Source organism: Lactuca sativa, chromosome 6 (assembly GCF_002870075.4).
Source record: "Lactuca sativa cultivar Salinas chromosome 6, Lsat_Salinas_v11, whole genome shotgun sequence".
NCBI classification, from domain to species: domain Eukaryota; kingdom Viridiplantae; phylum Streptophyta; class Magnoliopsida; order Asterales; family Asteraceae; genus Lactuca; species Lactuca sativa.
Window position 1 is genome coordinate 21,366,219 of NC_056628.2, and position 22,501 is coordinate 21,388,719.

Here is a 22,501-nt window from a genome sequence, read left to right on the forward strand (position 1 = left end):
TGTAAAATCTTCTCGGTAATCTGCAAGACTACCTCCGTCCGTCCCATCACCCTGTGTCCAACCTCACCCCAATAAAACGGGGTGCGGCATCTCCGCCCATACAACAACTCGAAAGGCGGGGTGCCAATACTGGAATGATAGTTGTTGTTGTAGGTGAACTCTGCGAGGGGTAGGTGGGAATCCCAGCTCCCACCGAAGTCAATGACACACACCCTCAACATATCCTCGAGGGTCTAAATGGTTCGCTCGCTCCGACCGTCGGTCTGCGGATGATATGTTGTGCTAAAATGCAGTCGCGTGCCCAATTCCTTGTGGAACTTCTGCAACAAACGGGAGGTAAATCTAACATCTCGGTCGGAAACAATGGAGACCGGAACCCCGTGGTGAGCGACAATCTCGCGGACATACAAGACGGCCAACTTATCGGTCGATGAGCTCTCCTGTATAGTCAAGAAATTGGCGATCTTGGTCAATCGATCCATAATGAACCATATAGCATCAAACCCCTTCGCCATCCTCGACAACTTGGTAATGAAGTCCATCTTGATCTGTTCCCATTTCCACATAGGAATCTCCAGGGGATACAGCGTGCCATGCAGCCTATGATGTTCGGCCTTGATCATCCTATAGGTCAAGAACCTCTCAACATACCAAGTGACTTCTCGCTTCATGTACGGCCACCGGTAACTCAAACTCAAGTCTCGGTACATCTTGGTGGCCCCCGGGTAAATAGAGAAGTGAGACTTATGAGCCTCCTCCATAACTGTCTGTCTGACCCCACCAGACATCTAGGGATGAAAATGGGTATAGGTATACTGGGTTTCGTGCTCCCCATCCCCATACATAAATCCCCATCCCCATCCCCGTACTCGACCCCATCCCCATCAGGGATTAAAAATCTATCCCCATCCCCATCCCCAATGGGTAATTGGGGATTTTTCCCGGTTACAAAGCTTTGAACTTTTATGAAAAATAACTCATAATTATATATTAACCAACAAAAAAACTAACATAACTAATAAAACACTATAATCACTGAATATCTTCAAACACAAACAATAACATTCAAGGTTACAAATAAAATCATCTTTTGCAAAAAAAAAAAAAAAAAGACAAAAAAATTCTTCCCAAAACATATGTTTGATTGTTAAAAAACCTTACTTTGTCTACTGAAAATTTGCTTATGCGTTATTAAAAATAAAAACATAAGTAATACTATATATATATATATATATATATATATATATATATATATATATATATATATATATATATTGGGTACCCATCAGGGTCGATTTCGGATACGGGTATGGGTACCCGACAGGAAGAACCATCCCCATCCCCATCCCCATCCCTGCTTTTTATATTCGGGTAATACCCATCCCCGTCCCCATCCTCGGTCAAGTCGGGGATTTACCCGGTCAACTCGAGTTAGGGTTTCAGGTACCCATCGGGTACGGGTTTTTTTTTTCCATCTCTACAGACATCGGAACCCATACACGACCGCATCGGGTCAATAATCCCCGACTATCCTGTACAAATTGGGTGTTCTCACCCTTGATCCTCTGCAGCTTCCAGTTCTCTAGTCGCATGCCCTCAACCTGAGCATCTCTGGTCAAACTCACAAGCAGAGAATCTACCGCTATCCTCATACATATCGTTGGGGTGGACGACCCAGCTGTCTTGCGGCTCAGAGCGTCCGCCACTACATTCGCTTTACCGGGGTGGTAAATAATCTCACAGTCGTAGTCCTTGACTACATCCAGCCACCTCCGTTGTCTCATGTTCAGGTTTGGTTTATCCATGATGTGTCTCAGACTGTTGTGATCCATGTATATGGTACATCAGACCCCATAGAGGTAATGCCTTCGAATCTTGAAAGCAAATACCACCGCTCCCAACTCCAGATCATGCGTATGGTATCTCGTCTCATGCGGCTTTAGTTGTCGCGATGCGTAGGCTATGACCCGTCCTCTCTGCATGAGGAACGCCCCCAAACCTGTGACGGATGCAACATAGAACACCACAAAATACTCAACTCCCTCTGGGAGAGTCAAAATTGGAGCCTCGCACAAACACTGCCCAAGGGTCTCAAACGCCCTCTGCTGCTCTGGGCCCCACTGAAAATCCACCCCCTTCCTCGTTAGACGAGTGAGGGGTACTGTAATCTTGGAGAAATCCCGTATAAATCTTCGGCAGTACCCTGCCAATCCCAGAAAACTCTGGATATCTGAGGGAGATCTCAGCACCTCCCACTACATGATTGCCTTGATTTTCGTCTGGTCAACCAAAATCCCCACCTAGTTAACGAGATATCCGAGGAACTGGACCTCAGAACCAAAACTCACACTTCGAGAAACTTGGCATACAGCCGTTCCCATCTCAGAACTCCCAATAACTCTCTGAGGTGCTCCCCGTGCTGCTCTTGGGTCTTGGAATACACCAAGATATCATCTATAAACACGATGACCATGCGATCAATCATCAGTCTGCAAACCTGGTTCATCAGGTCCATAAATACTGTTGGCGCATTGGTGAGTCCAAACGGCATCACCACGAATTCGTAATGTCCATATCGAGTCTGAAATGCAGTATTGTCCACGTCCTCCTCTTTGACCCGAACCTGATGATATCTCGACCTCAAGTCTATCTTGGAAAACCAAGATGCGCCCTACAACTGATCAAAGAGATCATTTATCCTCGGGAGTGGATAACGGTTCTTCACCATCAACTTGTTCAACTCCCTATAATCAATGCACATCCGGTGCGAACCGTCCTTCTTCCTGACGAAGAGGATTAGTGCTCCCCATGGAGAACTGCTCGGACGAATGAACAACTTGCCTTGCAGTTCCTACAACTGTGATGACAGCTTGCGCATCTCGGGTGGCGCCAATCAGTACAGAGCCTTAGCGATAGGGGCCACACCTGGCACCAGGTCAATCCGAAACTCGACCTGCCTCTCTGGAGGTATCCATGGTAACTCCTCATACGAAGTTAGATTTTGGCGTTCTTTTTATCGAACTTCTTACTTTAACGACTACTACGAATTTCATTTAGATCGCTAAGGCAAAAGTAGTTTATCAAAAAATCACTTTTTACGTCATTCGGTGTCATGCCGGTTTTGTCGCGGATCTTCGATTGGTCATAACTTCTTCGTTATAACTCGGATTTCGACGAGGTTTTCGCCTACAAGTTTCTAACGAAATTATCTACAAATTTAAATAATAAAATTTTACTTATTTCAAATTTTTATATTTTCGCTAAATTTCACTATTTGACTTTTAACTGGAATCTAATAAGACTCCCAATATTTTATGAGTGATTCTAAACATAGTTTTACTTCATTTATAGTAAAAACTATATGTTAGAATTCAATACTCAAATTCACATAGTATTTCACAATATTATTCATTATAAAACACGATTTCAAAATATGTATGTTACAGTTAGGGTTTGACAAAGACGACTCAAAGGGTATGGAGGCTGGAAAGGTGGGGTGAAATGATCCATAATGATGCTTATATACCACCCAAACCCTAAAAATTAGGGTTTTCTCCTAAAAATAGTACGCCCTGCATACACAAGTGTACGCTCAGTGTACCCTCGTGTACGCTCAGCGTACTGATCCAACTCAAATTACCAAATTGCCATAAGGCTTCAAGGCTCATTCTCATGGACTTAGGGACTAAAATTTCATATGATAAAACTATAGGGATGAATTTAGAAGTACCTGAATCTCGGGATGTTACACCACTCCCAGGGGCGTTGCCCCCGGATCCCCGTTCGTTCAGAAGATTCACCTCTAAATGACAGTCTACTTTAAATCTTGAATAAATTAAACAAGTGTGCACTTTGCACCTTCCTTACTTATTTAATATTCATCAAGATTGATTTTGGTCGATAAGTCAACCCATTACACTTAAATACAATTAGTAAAACAAATCACCAACAATATCAACCAAATTTGTTAGTACCTAAACATATTGGTACCAAGTATACTTGGTACGGTACTGGTAGCAAATTTTTTATACAAACTATAGTTGGTACGGTAAAAAAATTTAGGGAAAAAAATAATTGGTATCGTACCAATTTCACGCCTAGTGGCTAGTGTTATTGGTGCTATACACCGCCCCTTGGCGAAGACATGCTCACTACTCACTAGTTGGCAAACGAGATGAGAGAAGAGAAGAGATGTAATTGATTCATATTTACAGTTTTGGTCCCTCACAGCTATTAACCCGGTTTATCCTCCTATTTACCACAATGGTCCTTCGCCTTTATCTAACAAATCATTTTACATGCTCAACTAACTAAACTAACTACAAACTCTAAATACTTATAATTATCACTTTTTTATTTACAATAATGACCCGTCATTTTACACCCATAATATTTTTAATGCATTTTTATCTCCAAGATATTTTGGCATGTTTTGAAGTCATTTTATAACTTTTTTATTTAATATGAAATGTTTGTGTTTCATAAAAACATAATTTGTTTAAGTATGAAAAAAAATACAAAAATAAATTGATCGTGCTACCACTCCCCAAGAAATGCCAAAGAGAACATGTTATTGAGATGGTAATACAAAAGATTACGTGACAATATGTTAAGTTGGCATGACAATGTACTAAGGTTGGAGGTAATAGTAACACTCTTAGCACATTGTCACATAGGTTTTTTAGTTTTTTTTTAAGCCGCATAAGCTTAGGATGTATGCCTTGTAGTTGGAGAGTGGTAATGTGTCATTTTAAAAGGTTTTATTTTGAAAAAAACCAAAAACAAAACAAAATAGAAACAGTCAATCACAACTCATCTTTCAACTTTGTCTCTCCTCTCTCCTCTCGTTACAGCCATGACAAGTTTGCATGGTAAGGCTACTCAGTGCAAGCTAGGTGCGGTGTGTGGCGGGTGCTAGCGAGCTTGACGACCTTTTTGGCGACCCAACTCCTCATAAGGGTGTTACCGTTCCTTCTGACCTAAATAAAACTAAGGAAATGCTTGGTTATGCTCAAGTGTATTAATATGTTCAATCTCAATGATACTTGGTGAGAGTAGTCGGTGATTCAATCTTGATTGAGAAACAAATTCTAAGTATTAGGAGTAATTCAATCTAGATATAGAAGCAAGTTACGAGTACTAGAAGGTTGGTTTGATCCATGCCTTGTACTCGAATTAAGAAATTATAAGACAAAGCCCTTATCTCGTTTATGGAAGTTAAACAAGTTGTATGGGCATGTGGTAGTGAAAAGGCTTCGGGGCCTAATGGGTTTACCCTTAAATTCTTCAAAAAAATTGGGAGACGATAAAAAATGATATCTTTGAATATGTCAAGTACTTTGAATGCAGTGGAAAGTTTTCAAGGAGTTGTAACGCCTCCTTTATTACCCTGGCTACGAAGATTAAAGACCCCTATGCCTTGTTGACTATCGGCCAATTAGTTTGATTGGTTCATTATATAAAATCATCACCAAGATCCTAGCACTAAGGGTTAAAAATGTAATCGGGAGTGTAATTGACGATGTCCAGTCTGCCTTTGTGGAGGGATGGAATATTTTGGAAGGATCACTCATTGTGAATGAGATTTGTTCGTGGGCCAAGAGTAACAGGAAGGAAATTCTATTGTTTAAAGCAGATTTCAACAAGGCATTTGACTCTATTAATTGGGGGCACCTGGATTCTATTATGATCCAAATGAATTTTGGATCAAAATGGCGATCATGGATCAAGGGTTATTTGGAGTCAGCTAGAGCTTCGATTATCATCAATGGTAGCCCCACTAAGGAGTTCGAAATGTCAAAGGGGGTAAGGCAAGGGGATCCGTTATCCCCTTTCCTGTTCATAATTGCAATGGAGGAGTTAAATATCACAATGAAGTCAACAGTTTTAAAAGGTGTATTTGATAGGATTTGCATTCCAGATTCTAGTATGTGTGTGTCCCACCTCCTATATGCAGATGATGCATTCTTCTTTGGGGAGTGGTCGAAAAAGAATGTTAATAACATGGTGAGGATCCTTAGATGTTTCTATGTATCTTCCGGCCTGAGGGTCAACTTCAATAAATCCAAAGTTTATGGTATTGGAATTTCAGATCAAGAAGCGGTCAATTGGGCAAGTCCGTTAGGATACGAACCTACATCACTCCCATTCACTGACCTTGGGGTCCCAATTGGGTTGAATATGAACTGTATGGCCTCATGGAGTCCAATTATGGAAAAACTTAAAGGTAAGTTATCGATTTGGACTGCAAAAACACTCAGTTTTGGTGGACGAGTCACACTCGCAAAAGCAGTATTTGGAAGCATCTCCACATACTATATGTTCATTTTTAATGCCCCAATTGGTGATATAAACTCGCTAGAAAAAATTCGAAGACAATTTATCTGGGGAGGTCCAAACTGTAATAAAAATATAAATTGGGTTGTGTAGGAGAAGATTATGGCTCCAAAGAAGGTGGGAGGTCTTGGTTTGGGATCAATCCATTCGTTGAACCTTGCATTACTTACCAAATGGTTGTGGCATTTGAAAAATGAACCCAACTCCCTATGGGTTAAGATCATCAGGGGGCTCCACAACTTGAATGAAGAACAATTTTGTACAAATCTAAAGAGTCGATGGAGTGGCGTCTGGAGGAGTATTGTCAAATGCAAAGCCATTTTGAACAGAATTAACATTCCATTCGAGGAGGTAATGAAACCAGGAGAATCAAGCTTGGGGTGGGTATCTCCATTTGTCGTGGACGAGGAATTTTGTGTGGCTCTCCTTCATGAAAGAATTGAAAGGGCAACCTTCCCTGTTTGCGACGGATTTTTCCGATGGTTAAAAATGATTCCACTGAAAGTTTTGGGTTTTATATGGCGGGCTAAGAAGAACAAGATAGCATCGGCTGGAGCTCTCCGGAATAGGGGTATTGAAATGACCTCGACCCTGTGTGGAGTTTGTCAAGAGACAGGCGATCATATCCTAGTCTCGTGTTCACTAGCAAAAGGTATATTACACTCAATTCTTAAATGGTGTAACGTTCAAGTGACAGGGTTCCACACGGTCACTAACATCATTGACTTCGCCTCCAAATGGGGGAACTGTCCCAAAAGAAAAAACATTAATTACGATCTTGTGTGGTGCTTTTTTGGTGTTTATAGAGGGCTAGAAATGAAAGAATTTTTAACAAAATTGAATATCAACCGGCGATAATAATATATACTATTTTGTCTGGGTAAAACATCGTGGAGATAGGGTTAAGATAGAATGAAGATTGTGGAATATAAACCCTCTCCTTTGTATCTAAATCAATGTAAAAAAATTTCACCTTACTAGCTTCTTGCTGGTGAGGTAAAGTTATGAATAAAATATATTTTTGCCGGTTAAAATAAAAAAGAAAAGAAGAGTAAAACAATAAACTTTTCTATTTCCATACAAAATGGTTTAGTGTTTAAGGCCTCATATGATGGCGTACACATAACACGTGATGGATAAGGGCGTTGTGGACTTTTGAAAGTCAAAGTACATCTCATCGCTTTAACCGGTGACCATTCTTTGCACGAAAGTTTAAATGACAGATTTTTTGATTTTAGTGACCCATAATAAGGCTATATGGAGTGGTCACTACAAACTCACCGGAAAAGTGGCGCCACCTATGCGCCACATCACCTTCACCACCAACCCACTCCACTATGGAAATGGTCACCACTAACAACATTCACTTTTATATTATTTTTTTATTATTTTTACCATTTTGTTAAATAAATAAAATATTAAATAAATAACATATTTTATAAATAACATTTTATAAATAACATATTTTATATTAAATTAAACCATATTACATAATTTAAAACACAGAAAATTAAAACTAAAATACTAAAAAAACATAATCCATACTTAGAAAATTAAACCTAAATTATTAAAAAACATCAAATCTAGTTGCGATATTGGTCGAGAACTTCTTGTTGAATTTGCATAAAGACCCTTAAATTTTCCGGGTCGAGATTGGGTTGCGGCACTGTGTTCACGATTTGAAGATTGGTGAGTGCCAATTGTCGCCGGCGTTGCTCCTCCGTTGACTCAAATTTTTTTTCTAAAAAATTTAGAGTTTTTTCGATTTTCTCCGCTAACACATCCTCGTTGGTTGATTTTCCGCTAGACGAAGCCCCCTTTCTCGCTTTGTCCCTCCCCGGTGGTCGACGAAGATGGACGTCCGATGGACCCTCACCCTCGGTGGCGTCGAACTCATCATTGAGGTCGAGGTTAGCACTGATCTCCGACTCGGACGTTCTCGGTCTTTTATTGGAACCGGTGGTAGATCCCGAATGCGCCTTTTTCCGGATAAAGGACCCATTTTGGGCCATTGCGACAAACTTCCTACGCTTTTTGGTTGCCAAAAGGTTTACCATTGTTGGTAATTTTGTATTGGTGCAACGCCGTTGACAAAATGTTGAAATCATTGCTACCACTTCGATGCATATTTTTTAAATTGTCAAACACGCCGTTAAATTTGATACGCGTTGCTCTAAGATCGCGCCATTTAGCATTGACTGAATTATATGTCTGGCTCGTTTGCCTTCCCAATAACGCGTGGAAGTGGTCTAAAATACGATTCCAAAAGCTATGTCCCGATTGCGCGTTGGCGACATCCCCGTCTTGTGATATGGCAATCCAAGCTTTAGCTAAAGTCGCCTCCTCCTCCTCGGTCCATTGGGTGTTTTTCTTCTTTGTTGAATCTTTGGATTTTTTTTGCCTTTTACGACTTGGTTGTGTTTCTTGAACCCGTTCGTCGTCGTCTTCATCGTCGAGGTTTACGGGTTGAGATTGCGATAATGGAACTTGAGAGGGTTGTGAACTTGGTTGTGGCTGTTGGAAAGTTTGGGGCTGAAAACGCGGAGGAGGTTGTTGTTGAAAGGGTTGAAATTGGGTTTGAACAAATTGTGGTTGTGGTTGGTTTTGGTAGTAGTGTGGGTGGTATGAAAGATTGGTAAATAAAGGTTGTTGTTGAACGGGGGATGATAACAATTGCATATAGCCAATGTTTGCTAAAGGATCATTTGGAGTATTTGGGGTGTTTGGGGTGGGTGGGTTATTTTGGTTTGGATCCATGGAAGAAAGTGTATTTTTTGAATGAGAGTGTTTCTTTGTGTTCAAAATGTTGTGTGTGTTTGAATGGTAATATATATGTGATATATATAGAGAGTTGGTAGTAATAATTAATTAATTAATTTTTTTTTTACAAACGGTAATAAAGCAACGGTCAAAAAGTAATAGCCCAATCAAATCAAGCGTCTTCATCCATCTTCACGTCCACGGAACAAGACCCCCACCAAAAGGTGGGGCGGTGTTCACGCGTGAAGGGAGCTGACACGTCAGCTCCCACGCGTCTTCAGCCTCCCACTCCTGATAGCCTAAGAACCATCTAAAACCATATATAAAAGTTTGTTGGGCTTTCCCAAACTTTTTTTTTTTTTTTGCCAAATGATGCCACAAACATTTTAAACTAAGCTATAGATAACACCATCAAAATTCTTTCAGATGTCGTAAAAGTGCTAAATGAGTTATCAAATTAATTGGTTACTAAACTTTGGTTGAGGTTCATTTATACAAATCCTGTAAAAAAACATCCTTGTAAAATAATCATCATCTAAAATAATAAAACCAAACTTTCATTGTAAATCTCGGAACAAAAAACCAATAAACATATAACAAATGCCATAACTTTTGCAATATAAAATGGGGATAATGACCTAGAAAGGTAACGAACTTTTGTCTTTGTTCATATGCAAGTAACCATGTTTTTTTCGTTCACGTTTGACCATTAAACTTGTTTGATCTGTTCAAAATAAGGTAATATAACCGGTAACTACGGTAATATTACCCTATTATGAACAGGTCAGACAAGTTTATTGGTCAAATGTGTACAAAAAAAACATGGTTACCTAAATACGGACAAAAACCAAAATTTCTTACCCGTTTTGGTAATACTGGACAAGAACCGTCTTAGGGAATGTGTGCCATGGGATCAGGCTCCGACAGTCAATGAACAATTAGGTTAGGCTTGGTCTAACCCAATTTAGTCCCGGTTAGTCATGGGCTACGCTGTGTTGCTCGGTCTTTAAAACACATACAACATAGCCCCTTAATCGTATACAACCTAACCCCTAACTAGTTGGGCCTAAACTAGGTTGGCCCAAGACTTAACCATCTCCTCATACACGAGACCGGACAACCCAATTTCATTTCACATCAATGGATCTTATGACAACTTGTACTTAACATAAAGACCCCAATATTACCAAAATAGGAAAGGAACTTTGTTTTACCTGTTCATAATAGGGTAATGTTACCGCTAATTACCGGTCATATTACCTATTTTGAACAGGTCAAACAAGTTCAATGGTCAAATGTTAACAAAAAAAACATGGTTACCTAAATGTGGACAAAGACCAAAGTTCGTTACCTTTCTAGGTCATTAACCCTATAAAATGAAAACTAAAATCAAGTCAACCTAAGAATAATATATAAACACAAGTGATAAATAACACTTTTAACAAAGAAGTTCACTCCTCCTTATGGTTTTTGTCACCATTGGATAAGTTTTCATTTATGAAAGAATCACCATCATTTAAACGTGGTTTACAAAACGAAAGTGATTGCAAGAAGTTGAAGTAGGCGTATTTTATATCAAACTGCATATCATACCCTGCCAAAAGAAAAGAAATATTTCGTGATTAAATTAAATTATTACGCAATAAAATAATGATAATTTTGGAGAGTTTGTGAAGTAAATTTACAATAATTTACTGCAATGGTGAGTCCTCGATTATCAGGTGTCTGTCTAACATGATGAAACCACATACTCGGCCTACATAACAATCAAATTCAAGAATCACAAATATTCAAAAATCGTCCAAATGCAAGAAACAAAAGTTGTTTTTGTATTTGGATAATATTACTATAAGCTTTACCCAATGTCTTCTTTCCTTTTTGGAAATATCCGTTTGTAAATTTGCAAACGGATTTTTCCGAGAAGGAAAGAAGACGGTTGCAGTTTTTTCAAGACAACCCAAAATAGAAAGAAGATAAGAAATGAATTCAATTGATTTGTATCAAGATTTAAACTTTACACAGGCACATACATGTGGGATTATTATTATTTTAAAAAAAAAAAGATAAGAAATGCTTACAAGTAAAGTATTTCACCCGCCTTAAGAGTGACTTCAAATGGTTTGGGTCCATTATAGTAAAATGGAAATTTAGAAATTTCTTTTTCCTTGTCTTTGGGCAATGGGTAAGGATTTACACTACACCAAGGGACATATCTCTCTGGATTCTCCAATTTCAATTCAAATTCCTCACTTTCCTGTTAATACTTAATACATCAACAAAACAACCAAAATGACTAAAACACCCATACATAACAATAACATATTGTAATGTGTTTGGAATCCATTATTGAGAAATTTAAGGGCAATATCACTAAAAAGCAATTTTCAATACAAACAACATTAAGATTACTGATATTACTATAATACACCTATTCTAGTCCACATCATCAAAAAAATTTAGTCATGTCTTCAAGTGTAACCAATTTTATAAAGTGATTATAGCCATTTCAAGAATCCTAACAGTATAATTGGTTGATATGTTAGAACATTACTTTTTATTTTTTTCATGTTTTCTGGATATGAATGACATAACAGAGATCCAAGAACCCAAAGAGATGAATGCGAACATAGAAAAGGGTGAAATTGTACCTCAGAGTATGTGTATTGAGCAGCAGGGTATTCACGAATATACATTCTATGAACATCAGTAGGTGGAAGAAGCAGAAAGTGCTTCTCTCCGGTTACAACAGCATACAGATTCTCATAATGATCCTTATGAAACGAAGTTTCAGACAAATCATTCCCAATCCACAAATTAACAGCCTCCGGCAATCCTCCTATTGCTTCAGTCGCCCATGGAATATGTGAATCACAGTCTCTAGCCAACGCACCATACTCCTCCCTAAAACAATCGTTCTGCTGCTGCGCATACGCAACGAATCCTTTACTTGAATCGTTCTTACGTGAAGCTTTGATGGCATCGATGGCGTCGGAGAATGATGTGCTTTGGACGTGGGCGGAGGCAAAGCAGAGAGAGTCAGGATTAGAGGGGTGTGGGGTGAGGGAGTCGGCTTGGCCGGTGGGGGTTAGGTGGAGGGAGACGGTGGAAGAAGAGAGAGTGTTGAGGAGGTAGGATGTTGAGGTCCAGAGAGTGGTGGCGGGCCATTGGAGGGTGGTGGCGGCGGAGGCAGAGAGAATGAAGGGTTTGTTTTGAGACAGGTAATGGCGGAGGAATTGGAGTGGGGTTGGTGGGGTATGGAGGCGATCGATCTGGGGAGTGGTTCCTAAGCTTAATTCCCTCACTTCTTCCCAAAGGTTTTCGAGCTTTGAGTTCATTAATGGAGGATCCTAGAAGAATTTTTTGTGGTCTTTTGGTGGGGAAGACGGCGTAGACGCCAGAAAACACACTTCGTAGTTCGTAGACGATGGTGGATCAAAGGTTTGTGGTCAAACCTTCCTTCATGCTCTAAGGTTCCTCGCCCACGTCACCTTTTACCACTTAAGTATGGTTTCTTGCATGAGGTGCCACAGTTTTAGTCGGGTGTGGTGCCACAGTTTTAGTTTTATTTTTTTTTTCTTTTTTATTTTTTGTTTTTTTATTAACTATTTAATTTAATAAAATTTATTTTTTAATAAAAAAAACATAATTTTAAAAACATAATATTAGGGTGTTGGTGTTTCTGACAGGTGTTTTTTCTTTGCTAGGTCGTTTGGAAGATGACATTTTTCAAATAAAAATAGAGAAAATGAGTAGAGATATGATAAAATGTTGTGTAAAAATATTGTGTAGATTGGTAATATATATATATATATATATATATATATATATATATATATATATATATATATATATATAGTAAAGTTAAAAAAAATAAATAAAATAAAATAAAATACCATTTAACGGTCAAAACCAGTCAAAGATCAAGGACCAATTAAATTGCACGGTACTCCTAAGCCGCACTGCGGCCGAGACCGCACCAGACCGCGGTCTGGGGGCGGTGTTTCGTGTCCATGTGGCACGAAGTGCGGTCTCGGACCGCACACATACCGTCAAGCCTAAGATTTCGTTAATTATAGTGTAATTTTAAAGTTAAACTTGTGATATAAACAAAAAAAAAAAAGTTGAATATTATATGTCATTTATCACTTTTAAGTAAGATTGTATAATTATCCAATTCATAAGGTTATATATTAAACACTTTTATAATCTTCCTTGTCTAAAATGGTGAGGATAATTATGTTCAAACCTTAAATACTATGGGTTCATGAGCTTGGGTCAAGATGAAACACAGTCCATAAACGAAAATGCAACACAGTAAATATCACATACTACTGACTATTTGAATAATATTTTTGGATAACAATTATAGAAAATTACAAAAATAGCTCAATCCCTTAATTACTTTGTGGAAAATAGCTAAAAAAATCTCAAATAATAAAAATAGTCACCAAAATCGCAGATGCACTCAGTCCATCTGTGATTTTACTTGTCCGTCTGCAAACGTAGAAGTCGCTAAAACACATCCGTGTTTTATCGACTTGTACGTTCGCAGTTCATCTGTGATTTTGCGTCCATCTATGATTTTCCCTATAAAAAGGTAATTTTTTTTTCTTTCATTTTTTAAACTTTTTGTTGGAGAACTCTTTCTCTGGAGGCACTATGGACGATTTAATTTTTCAAATTTTTTATTGGAGAAATCATTTTATTAAAAAGGTTTAAACAAAATTTTCAAAGAAATAACAACTAAAGTGTTAATTTTCTGCAAAACTTTATATATAATAAGGTTGTTTTGTAGTCAAACCCTATCAATTTCGTAGTCAAAATAAAAATAAAAACTAAAAAAACGAAATCGCAGGTGGGATGAGTTCATCTGTGATTTTAGTCAGAGATGGGGTATTTATACATAAAAAATCAAAAGAAAATAAAAAAAACACCTACGAAAGTATAAGTCGATAAAACACAGTTGTGCTTTAACGACTTGTACGTTCGCAAATGGAATGTTCAATTTGCGATTTTCATGATTATATCTGTAATTTTTTTTATATATTTTTCACAAAGTAATTTTTTTTAGGTTAATTTGTCTTTTTTATCTAATTATATAAATATACTAAATTTGTCTTTCTTTATATATATTTTTAACATCAGCCTAATTATATATTTTTTTCAAAATAGGAAGTGTCATGGCAGCATACTTATGATACATATATTTTCAAAGAATTTATAATTTATAGAACTACAAAAAATAATTGAATTATTCAAGTAATATATATATATATATATATATATATATATATATATATATATATATATATATATATATATATATATATATATATATATATATATATATATATAATCTCACTTTGTAACTGATTTGCATTTTGCATGCCTTGATGACCATGTTCACAATTAGGTATTGTGTGGTTTGCAGCAATTGAATTTCCCTCTTTTAATCAGTATTGTAAAACTCTCCGAATTGGCTGATTACTCCTCCGAGTACTCGCTACTCGGCCCCTTGCCGAGGCGAGTTGCAGAATCCCGAGTACTCCCCGATCAACCCCTTACTGAACTGAGCAGTGTTGAAAAACTCGGTCAACTCGGTGATTAATACGTATAATATACTTAATAATTTATTATTTAAAATACATACATGTGATTATTAGTACATATATATATCTTAAATTTTCAATAATTATTCACGAACTGAGATCATTATTTGTTTTTTTAGTTTTTGTGTATTCACATGTATCTAATTTTGTTATATATTTCAATCAACTTATGATTTTAACTTATGATTTTGACATATATAATTTCTCTAAAAATATTACTACATGAATTAACAAATCCGAGTACTCCCGAGTACTCGCTACTCGGTAGTCGGCCGAGCAGGTACCGAGTAACGAGTTCTACAACCTTGCTTTTAATAAAAAAATCTTAAACTCGTTACTTATCATGTTTTATAATTTTTAATTTCTTTTCTCTTATTCTTTAAAAATGACATATGTCATTTTTTAGGATTTTACATTTAAATTTAAAATTTATTCTAAGTCCCTTAAAATTAGCATTATTAATAGAGATTTTGAAATTCAAAATATTTGATAATGAGTTATAAGTAATATCATATTACACTTATTTTGTTATAATTATTATCTATGTTATTTTACTCTATCAACCGTATAATATTATACAGGTTATAACCTATAAAAAAATAAAATGAACCGTTAAAGTGAAAATGAAAAAAAAATCGTGGTTGGTTGTTACGAAAAATAAAAGTAAGAGCATTCTTTTACTCAGGTTGATTTTCATTTGGGGTGTTTTTTGTTTCATTCTTTAAGGAAATGGAATGATATATACTATATAATTATAAAGATAAATTATTTTTATTCCTATAATCAACTATAAATTTTAAAATTTTCAAAGTAATTTCTTTTATTTTAATATTTCTTTTAATGCTATCTAGTAATGTTTATTTTTTTTAAAACTAAATTTAATTAAATATTCTATTATCATTATATAAAACATAAGAAGAAAGTTTATTTTGTAACCTTTTTAATTTCACAGATTTTTTTAATTACTTTCAAAACATATTATAAAATTTTTTGAATAAGACGAAATATGCTTATATATTATTTAACGATTTATCTTTGTTTAATTAAAATGTATGTTTATAGAATAGCATTTTTGTAGTTATTTATTAACTTAACTTTATTTAGTAATAACATACAACATATATAAATACAGGTTTGAATGATTTTCATTTTATTCAATCAAACATGACAATTGAACGAGAGCTGTATACAATTTCTTTTTCTTTTAGGCTGATCTTTATTGAATTGGGGGAAACTATTTTTTTCTTATTACTTTTGAAAATGATATAATATAATTATAAATCATTTTTATTTATAAAAAATCAGTAATAATTTTTTAGAATGACATAGACACATATCCACTACTCTACTGTTATATCTAGATATTTTTTCAACCTGTGATTGAAAACCATATATCCATCAATTTCTGATGTGGCCTTTTAGTTATAAACATTAATAATAATCTTTTTTAATTAAATTTTTCATTTTTTTTTGTTGAAAAATGACTTACTAAGATTTATTTAAAGATTCATAGTATTTATTGTTTATTTATTATGTAAATAAATTTTTGACGACAAATAATTTTTTAACTATATAGAATACATATAAAATATAAAACAAAATAAAATATGCTTAGCAATCTAATTATCTATATAACTTTACTTAATTGAATATTATTATTTATAAAGCAATATTTTTTCTTGTTTGTTTATCAGTTTAATTTTATTTACTTTTTTTCTATTTATATGTAGTCATTCATACCATTTTTTCGAATCAATCAAAAGTGACAATGGAATGTAATAATTAATTATATTACCTGATTCATTGGGTCATTATGTTTCTTAATGATTCTATTTTATTATACCAAATAGACCATAAATTTACATTTTGGACACACACATGTTAGACGGTAGGGATGAGAATTTGGCCCGAAAACCCGAACCGAACCGAAAACCGAATCGGACCGAACCGAATTAGACTCAAATAAGCAATTCGATTCGGTTTTCGGGTATCTATATAAGGCTTATTCGGTTTTCGGGTTATTCGGTTCGGGTTACCCGATTAAAGGGTTTATTAGATCCAAAAGGACCGAACCGAATATGAAAAGTCACATTTTTTTTTCTAACATGATTGCTTATTCGATCTTCTTTTCTATCGATCGTTACCCAACAAAACCCACGTAATACACCAAAAAAATCAACGCAATCGAATTCGATCATCCATATTACACCAAATCGACGAGTCAATGACATTACTTCTTTGATCGATTGAGGTTTTTCTCATCCTTGCGACATTACTCTTTGATCGACAGTTGCGGCTACTGCCCTTGCGACTTACGATAACCTGGACTCATTGATCGATCATCACCGGTTCAAAGTTCAGACCTCAAAGTCTATTCACGATAAGAAAAAAAAGTCGACCCTTGCTTCTGGAAAAACTAATCGTCTCATCATCGTTGTTTTCTAGTTTCTACTATGATCAAACTCCATTCAAGTCATACAAAATACAGTATTTATAATCACATTGTAAATGTTATTTGTAAATGTTATTCGGTTTATTCTGGTTATTTGGCTCCTTAATCATCTTCTACATGTTATTTGGGTTATTCGGATTGGAACCGAACCGAACCGAACTGAACCCGTATTGCTTATTTGGTTCGGTTTTCGGTTCATACAATTACCCTTATTCGGTTCATACATCTTTTAATACAAAATATTTGCATTAAAGTTGTTAACCCATTCAACCCACTGTCACATCAGCGCCACATCAGCATTTCTCTCTCCTCTCTCTTCCATCTTTCTCAACCCACCATACATGGAAATCCTATCTTTCTCAACCCACTTAATTTTTTATTTTAAAATAAACACAAACTAATAAAAATTATACAAAATTAATTTGCATAATATTAAAAATATACAAAATAATTTAAAAACTAATTAAATAACATACAAAATTGATTTGGTACAAGTTTTTATGCATAATGTACAAGTGATTAGTGCATGAGTTGAAATGATATATACAGGTTAGTGAAGCCGCATATGTAACTCACTCAACCTAAAAGTGTCAACCCGCTCAAGAAGGTTTCATACATTGGAGGTACCGCCGGTACCTCCCACAAAATTTTCCATGATACCCTCCTCCCTTAGGTGGATATACTCTTGGAGAAAATTGGAAATTTAATCAAAAATATTAATTACATTGTGGAAAATAGCAAAAAAAAATCAAAATTACATTTTTAGCCACCAAAATCGCAGATGGAGTCATCTGTGAAAGTACAAGTGGTTAAAGCACAGACATGCTTTAGCCACCTGTACATTCGCAGATGGTTTTGTTTTCCGTTGTATAAAAACCTCATTTCCCCCTTAAAATCGTAGATGGACTAAGGTCATCTGCCATTTCCTTTCCGTTCCACAAAATAATTAACATTTTTGGCTAAATTTGCAATTTTCTCATACTCTTTACTTGTTCATTTTTTTTAATTGCCCTAATTTCGTATTGCGTTGTAACTTATGTTTCTTCAATGGATATGAAGTTTTTTTATTGGCTTATTTCTTTCTTGATTAATTTCTTCTTGAAGCTACAATCCAATACAAATCATAACATTCATCACTTACAATGACATCAGAGTGTTCACAAACTAGCATTGCTAGTGAGTAATAAGTTAAAATAAGATTATGTTACTGTCACATAAAAATCTAGTTGATAAGATACTGTGAAATGCAAAATGACATGAAAAAGACATGTAGAAGAATGATTTTTTTAATTAATAAAACATATATTTGGGAGAATTTTAAGAAGGCTTCGAAAGCTTATTGAAACGCTAGTCTAGATAGACTTCGAAAAAAAACTAGTTTACAAGTTTTTTTGTTTGATTACAATCTAAAAAAACTCAAAAAATAAACTAGTTATAACGTTTCAAACATAGTCTAAGTTGAATACTTTGTGACGTTTTTAGTAATATGGAAGTAAAATTGTGGTTACTAATGAAAATATTCAATTCCAAGTTTCTATAATAAAATAAAAGATCAAAGATCAAACAGCGAACATAAAAAAAGAAAATCACTTTACAAGAACATAATTACCAAAGACACAAGATTAGGGCAAAAGGTTACAAGCATGAGATTAAGAACACATTTTGTTTGAAATTTTGAATTTGATCAAGCACTGTTTGGGGATTCCCTATGAATGTAGCAAAATACCAAATCTAATAGTATAAAATAACTATCAAAATGATACAACACCTCTTTTTCAAAAAAAAAAAAAAAAGTCATATTCTAAGTTGCTAAAAGCATCATTTATACCAACCAGTAAGGATCCACCTCAGAAAAAAACAGAAGCAACAACCCACACCCTGTCAAAACCAAATCCAATTTACTTCATCATTTTAGGATTTATTCATTTATTTATGCAACAATGTTTCATAAAATAAATAGAATTTACCTGGAGAATAAGTAGGAGGATGCATAGTGACTTTTCAGATCTCCTGCCAAATATTCTCAATGACACATTCACAAGTGTCCCATCTTTTGTCCCAGTCAGCAATCCTGTCCCAGGGTCAAATCTGGTAATAATGAAATATAAGTACATATCAAACTCAAAAACACTAGATCAATATAAAAATATTAATTAAATTTAAAAAAAAAAAAACCTAGCTTTACCTTGGCAGACGATGACGTGGACAAGGGATAATGCCTGCCAGCTGTCAAAAATGGAGCATCCTTATTACTAACTCTTAACATTATTCTGGAATAAAAACTTTTAAAAAAAATAGAGAGAAAGAGATCGAACCTGAGGAAGTGATAACAGAAAGTTTATAATTTGAGGAAGGAAGAATATTAGGAGTGTTTCACTGTCAAAGAAAATGCAGAAACACATGTTATTTATTTAAGAAAAATTCGTCACAAAAAAAGTAGAAAAATATCGCTGCTTTGTTAAGAAACAGCAACGTATTTCTTCTTATTACATACAATGTTATACTTTACATAGGTTTTTATAAAGTATAATGTTTCAATAAGAAAGAAATTTAAAAAAAAAATAGCATATTACAATTGGGTAGATATTTCAAAGTACAATGCCTTTATTAAAAAGACTGAAAAGTAAATGAAAGTACATTGCTATTTATTAAATATATTTTTAGAATATCACGCACCTATAATGGCCTAAAATGCCAACAACTGCCATTGTCATTCCAGCAAAGTATGTATAGGTGTCACCAACAAAAACAGAAGATGGATACCTAAAATAAATGAAGGGTGAGAAGTAGAATAATTAAATTTAAACTAATCAAATTAAAAATCAAAAACAAAATTAACAATATCAGTACCAGTTGTAAGAAAGCAATGCCAGTGAAGTTGCAAGCAAAGGTTGAACAAGGTATATGGAGAATGCATGGGCCTGTTTGGTTTCAGGATTGGAAGATGCTCCGATTTGCATAATATTGTGGATTAAAATCTGCATTACATGATTATAAATCAGATTTATTATATTATTTATCTATGTCTGGTGTTTTCTTTAAGATCTGAAGGCTTACAGCAAATGCTATAACAACAGTCTGTCCAACTTCAAGACCATTTATACCAGCATGGATGTTGATTGAGTTTGTACAAAAGACAGCCAAAAGTCCCATATATAGCTTATAGATCCATCCTGTTCAGTACCCAAGTTTAAAAAATAAATAGGAACAAACAAATTCAAATTATCAAAACATCAGAAACAGTGAAAGGTCTTAATCAGCAGGATATGACAGAACAGGTTGTACTGTGTTTGGCGTGCATTGGACTGATGTAATAAGGAAATTATGGTATCATGATTTCTGTTAAATAAGGAAATTATTTAAAAGTGTTTACCTAGATCCATGATTTCTGTTAAATAAGGAAATTATTTAAAAGTGTTTACCTAGATCCAAGATTTCTGTTCCAATATATTGGACAAGGGGTTTTGGTATCATGATGGTTGTATGTCCAGCATAGGCCATCAGCAAAGGGAGAGCAGCAATTGATGGTAATAGTAGTTTCCTGCCTTCACAAGCAAATTTAAACCAATTAGAGATGTAACAAAATAAACAAGAAATGAGATCTACCAAGTAGAAAACTCACACTCTCCAAGGAATATCAAGAACATCATCCACAAACCCAAGCAAAATCATGAAGCAGATAGATGCTAAAGCTGCGTTATACTCAACAAGCCACTGCAAGTGTATGGATTAACCAATTAATTATGGACTAGAATAAAGAAAAGTGTCAAATTGTGAAGAATCAAACATACATTTGAATCTGATGTGAAATTGAAATACTGAAATAATATCGCCACCACCAAGAAAACGATGCCCACAGCAATACCAAGGGATTCAGGCCTGAAAGAAAGGTAGTAGTATCAACACGGAAGTTGACCAGAATAATGTAGACTAAGAGTGCACTGAATTTCAAGTCGAACTAATGCAATTGAATTATAAAGGATTCTTCTTGCATACTAAATTGCTCAATTGTTCATCAAATTACACAAATTTGATCGATAGACGAGGAAGTGGATACCATACTCGAGAAAGAACTTACACTTTGACCAGACCTTGAGGCGTACCCTTCTTGTTAATGTCGTAACCAAATAAATTACGTTTGAGAACATATCTGGAAGCCACTGGGATCATCATTAGGGTTATAAAGAACCCGGCGAAGCTGAGTGATGCATTGATAAGGATCGATTTCTTCAGCTCTGTTTCGATTCTATAGTGATAAAATATCAGGTAAAGGTAAGGAAGGAAGAAAATCGAAGAGAAGAAGATGATTTTGCTTGGTTTTGAAGGGGTGATCTGTGGGTCTGTAGAAGTAGCGGCGGATTCCGAGGTTTTGGGATGTGATTCGGTGGGTGGCGGTGGTTGTTTTGAAGCTCCTCTCTTGCGAGCTGCCATGGCTGATGCTCTCTGCCCTTCTTTCGCTGTCTTCGAGTTGACGGTTGCGATTTGTAAAAGGAATCCGCGATCTCTACTTTCCTTCATCGTCGTCATCGGGGTTGTAAGATCCAATAATATACTTACACGTAGGATCCAATCACGTACTTACACGTGAGAATAAATGTGTCCCCTGTGGGTCATACAACTGCAATTCATGTTTTTGTCCTAGTTTTACACTTTTGCGTTTACTTGAAGAAAAATAACAATTTGTATTTAAAGCAAATTCTATAAAAATTATTAATTTTTCATAGAAATTTAGTTTGATATTTCTTTTCGTTGTTTGAATATTTTGTATATCAATTTATTATAATTTTGTACATCTAATCGATCAATGAAATGATTGTTAGCTGACGTAACATTCTGACATGACATGATAATATATCACTATTTTATATCACTATTTGATGATATTATATTCTAATAGCTAAAAAAACATATCGATGGAAGATTTGTACGTAACATATGCGAGTTGGCCCTAATAATGCTAACATATCCACAAAATATTTGTACGTAACATAGGCGAACTAAAATATTGGTTAGATGTTTGTACTATGTGATTTAAAACAATAGGGTTGTTTAATCGGTTATAAATGATGCATATAGCATATACCAATTTACTTGAACATGAATCGGTCCAGGACAACTCCTGAAATCTCGCATATGGGTTCGATTTCGGTCCCACAAAGTGCCCCCAAAAAAAACTGGCATCAATCATTTCATTATTGGTGTCGATCCATGATCATGCGCATCACTACTACGTATCTCAATGCATTGGCTTATACATTTGTTATCTTATATTCTTTTAAAAAATAATCACTATATTTTGGAAAAATCCCAAAAATCACTAAATTAAAAAAAAAAAAAAATCATA

General features: G+C 35.2%; 4 protein-coding genes across 5 annotated transcripts; 1 reads left to right on the forward strand and 3 right to left on the reverse strand.

Annotated features, from left to right (window-relative positions):
- Positions 1–5,694: 5,694 nt before the first annotated feature.
- On the forward strand, positions 5,695–7,194 carry LOC111900033 (uncharacterized). The gene is made up of 2 exons (XM_023895912.1): positions 5,695–6,291; positions 6,430–7,194. Exons 1-2 carry the CDS (start codon positions 5,695–5,697, stop codon positions 7,192–7,194), a joined length of 1,362 nt encoding a protein of 453 aa, XP_023751680.1.
- Positions 7,195–8,361: 1,167 nt separating this feature from the next.
- LOC111900018 (uncharacterized) lies at positions 8,362–9,093 on the reverse strand. Its single transcript, XM_042896044.1, has one exon. The coding sequence runs from the start codon at positions 9,091–9,093 to the stop codon at positions 8,362–8,364; it is 732 nt and encodes a 243-aa protein (XP_042751978.1).
- Positions 9,094–10,485: 1,392 nt separating this feature from the next.
- LOC111900017 (lysine-specific demethylase JMJ32) lies at positions 10,486–12,571 on the reverse strand. Of its 2 annotated transcripts, none has more exons than XM_023895899.3 (4): positions 11,745–12,571; positions 11,175–11,350; positions 10,782–10,852; positions 10,486–10,690 (listed from the first exon to the last, which is right to left on the reverse strand). In XM_023895899.3, the coding sequence occupies exons 1-4, from the start codon at positions 12,429–12,431 to the stop codon at positions 10,548–10,550; spliced, it is 1,077 nt and encodes a 358-aa protein (XP_023751667.1). In that variant the 5' UTR covers positions 12,432–12,571; the 3' UTR covers positions 10,486–10,547. The 2 variants fall into 2 exon arrangements, with proteins under 2 accessions (XP_023751667.1, XP_023751668.1); XM_023895900.3 differs by having other exon boundaries at positions 10,624–10,690; positions 11,195–11,350.
- A 6,208-nt stretch (positions 12,572–18,779) lies between these two features.
- Positions 18,780–21,690, reverse strand: LOC111900019 (uncharacterized). The gene is made up of 11 exons (XM_023895902.3): positions 21,236–21,690; positions 20,949–21,036; positions 20,780–20,871; positions 20,580–20,698; positions 20,215–20,330; positions 20,008–20,135; positions 19,834–19,920; positions 19,473–19,533; positions 19,343–19,383; positions 19,125–19,245; positions 18,780–19,035 (listed from the first exon to the last, which is right to left on the reverse strand). Exons 1-11 carry the CDS (start codon positions 21,682–21,684, stop codon positions 18,976–18,978), a joined length of 1,362 nt encoding a protein of 453 aa, XP_023751670.1. The 5' UTR covers positions 21,685–21,690; the 3' UTR covers positions 18,780–18,975.
- Positions 21,691–22,501: the final 811 nt, after the last annotated feature.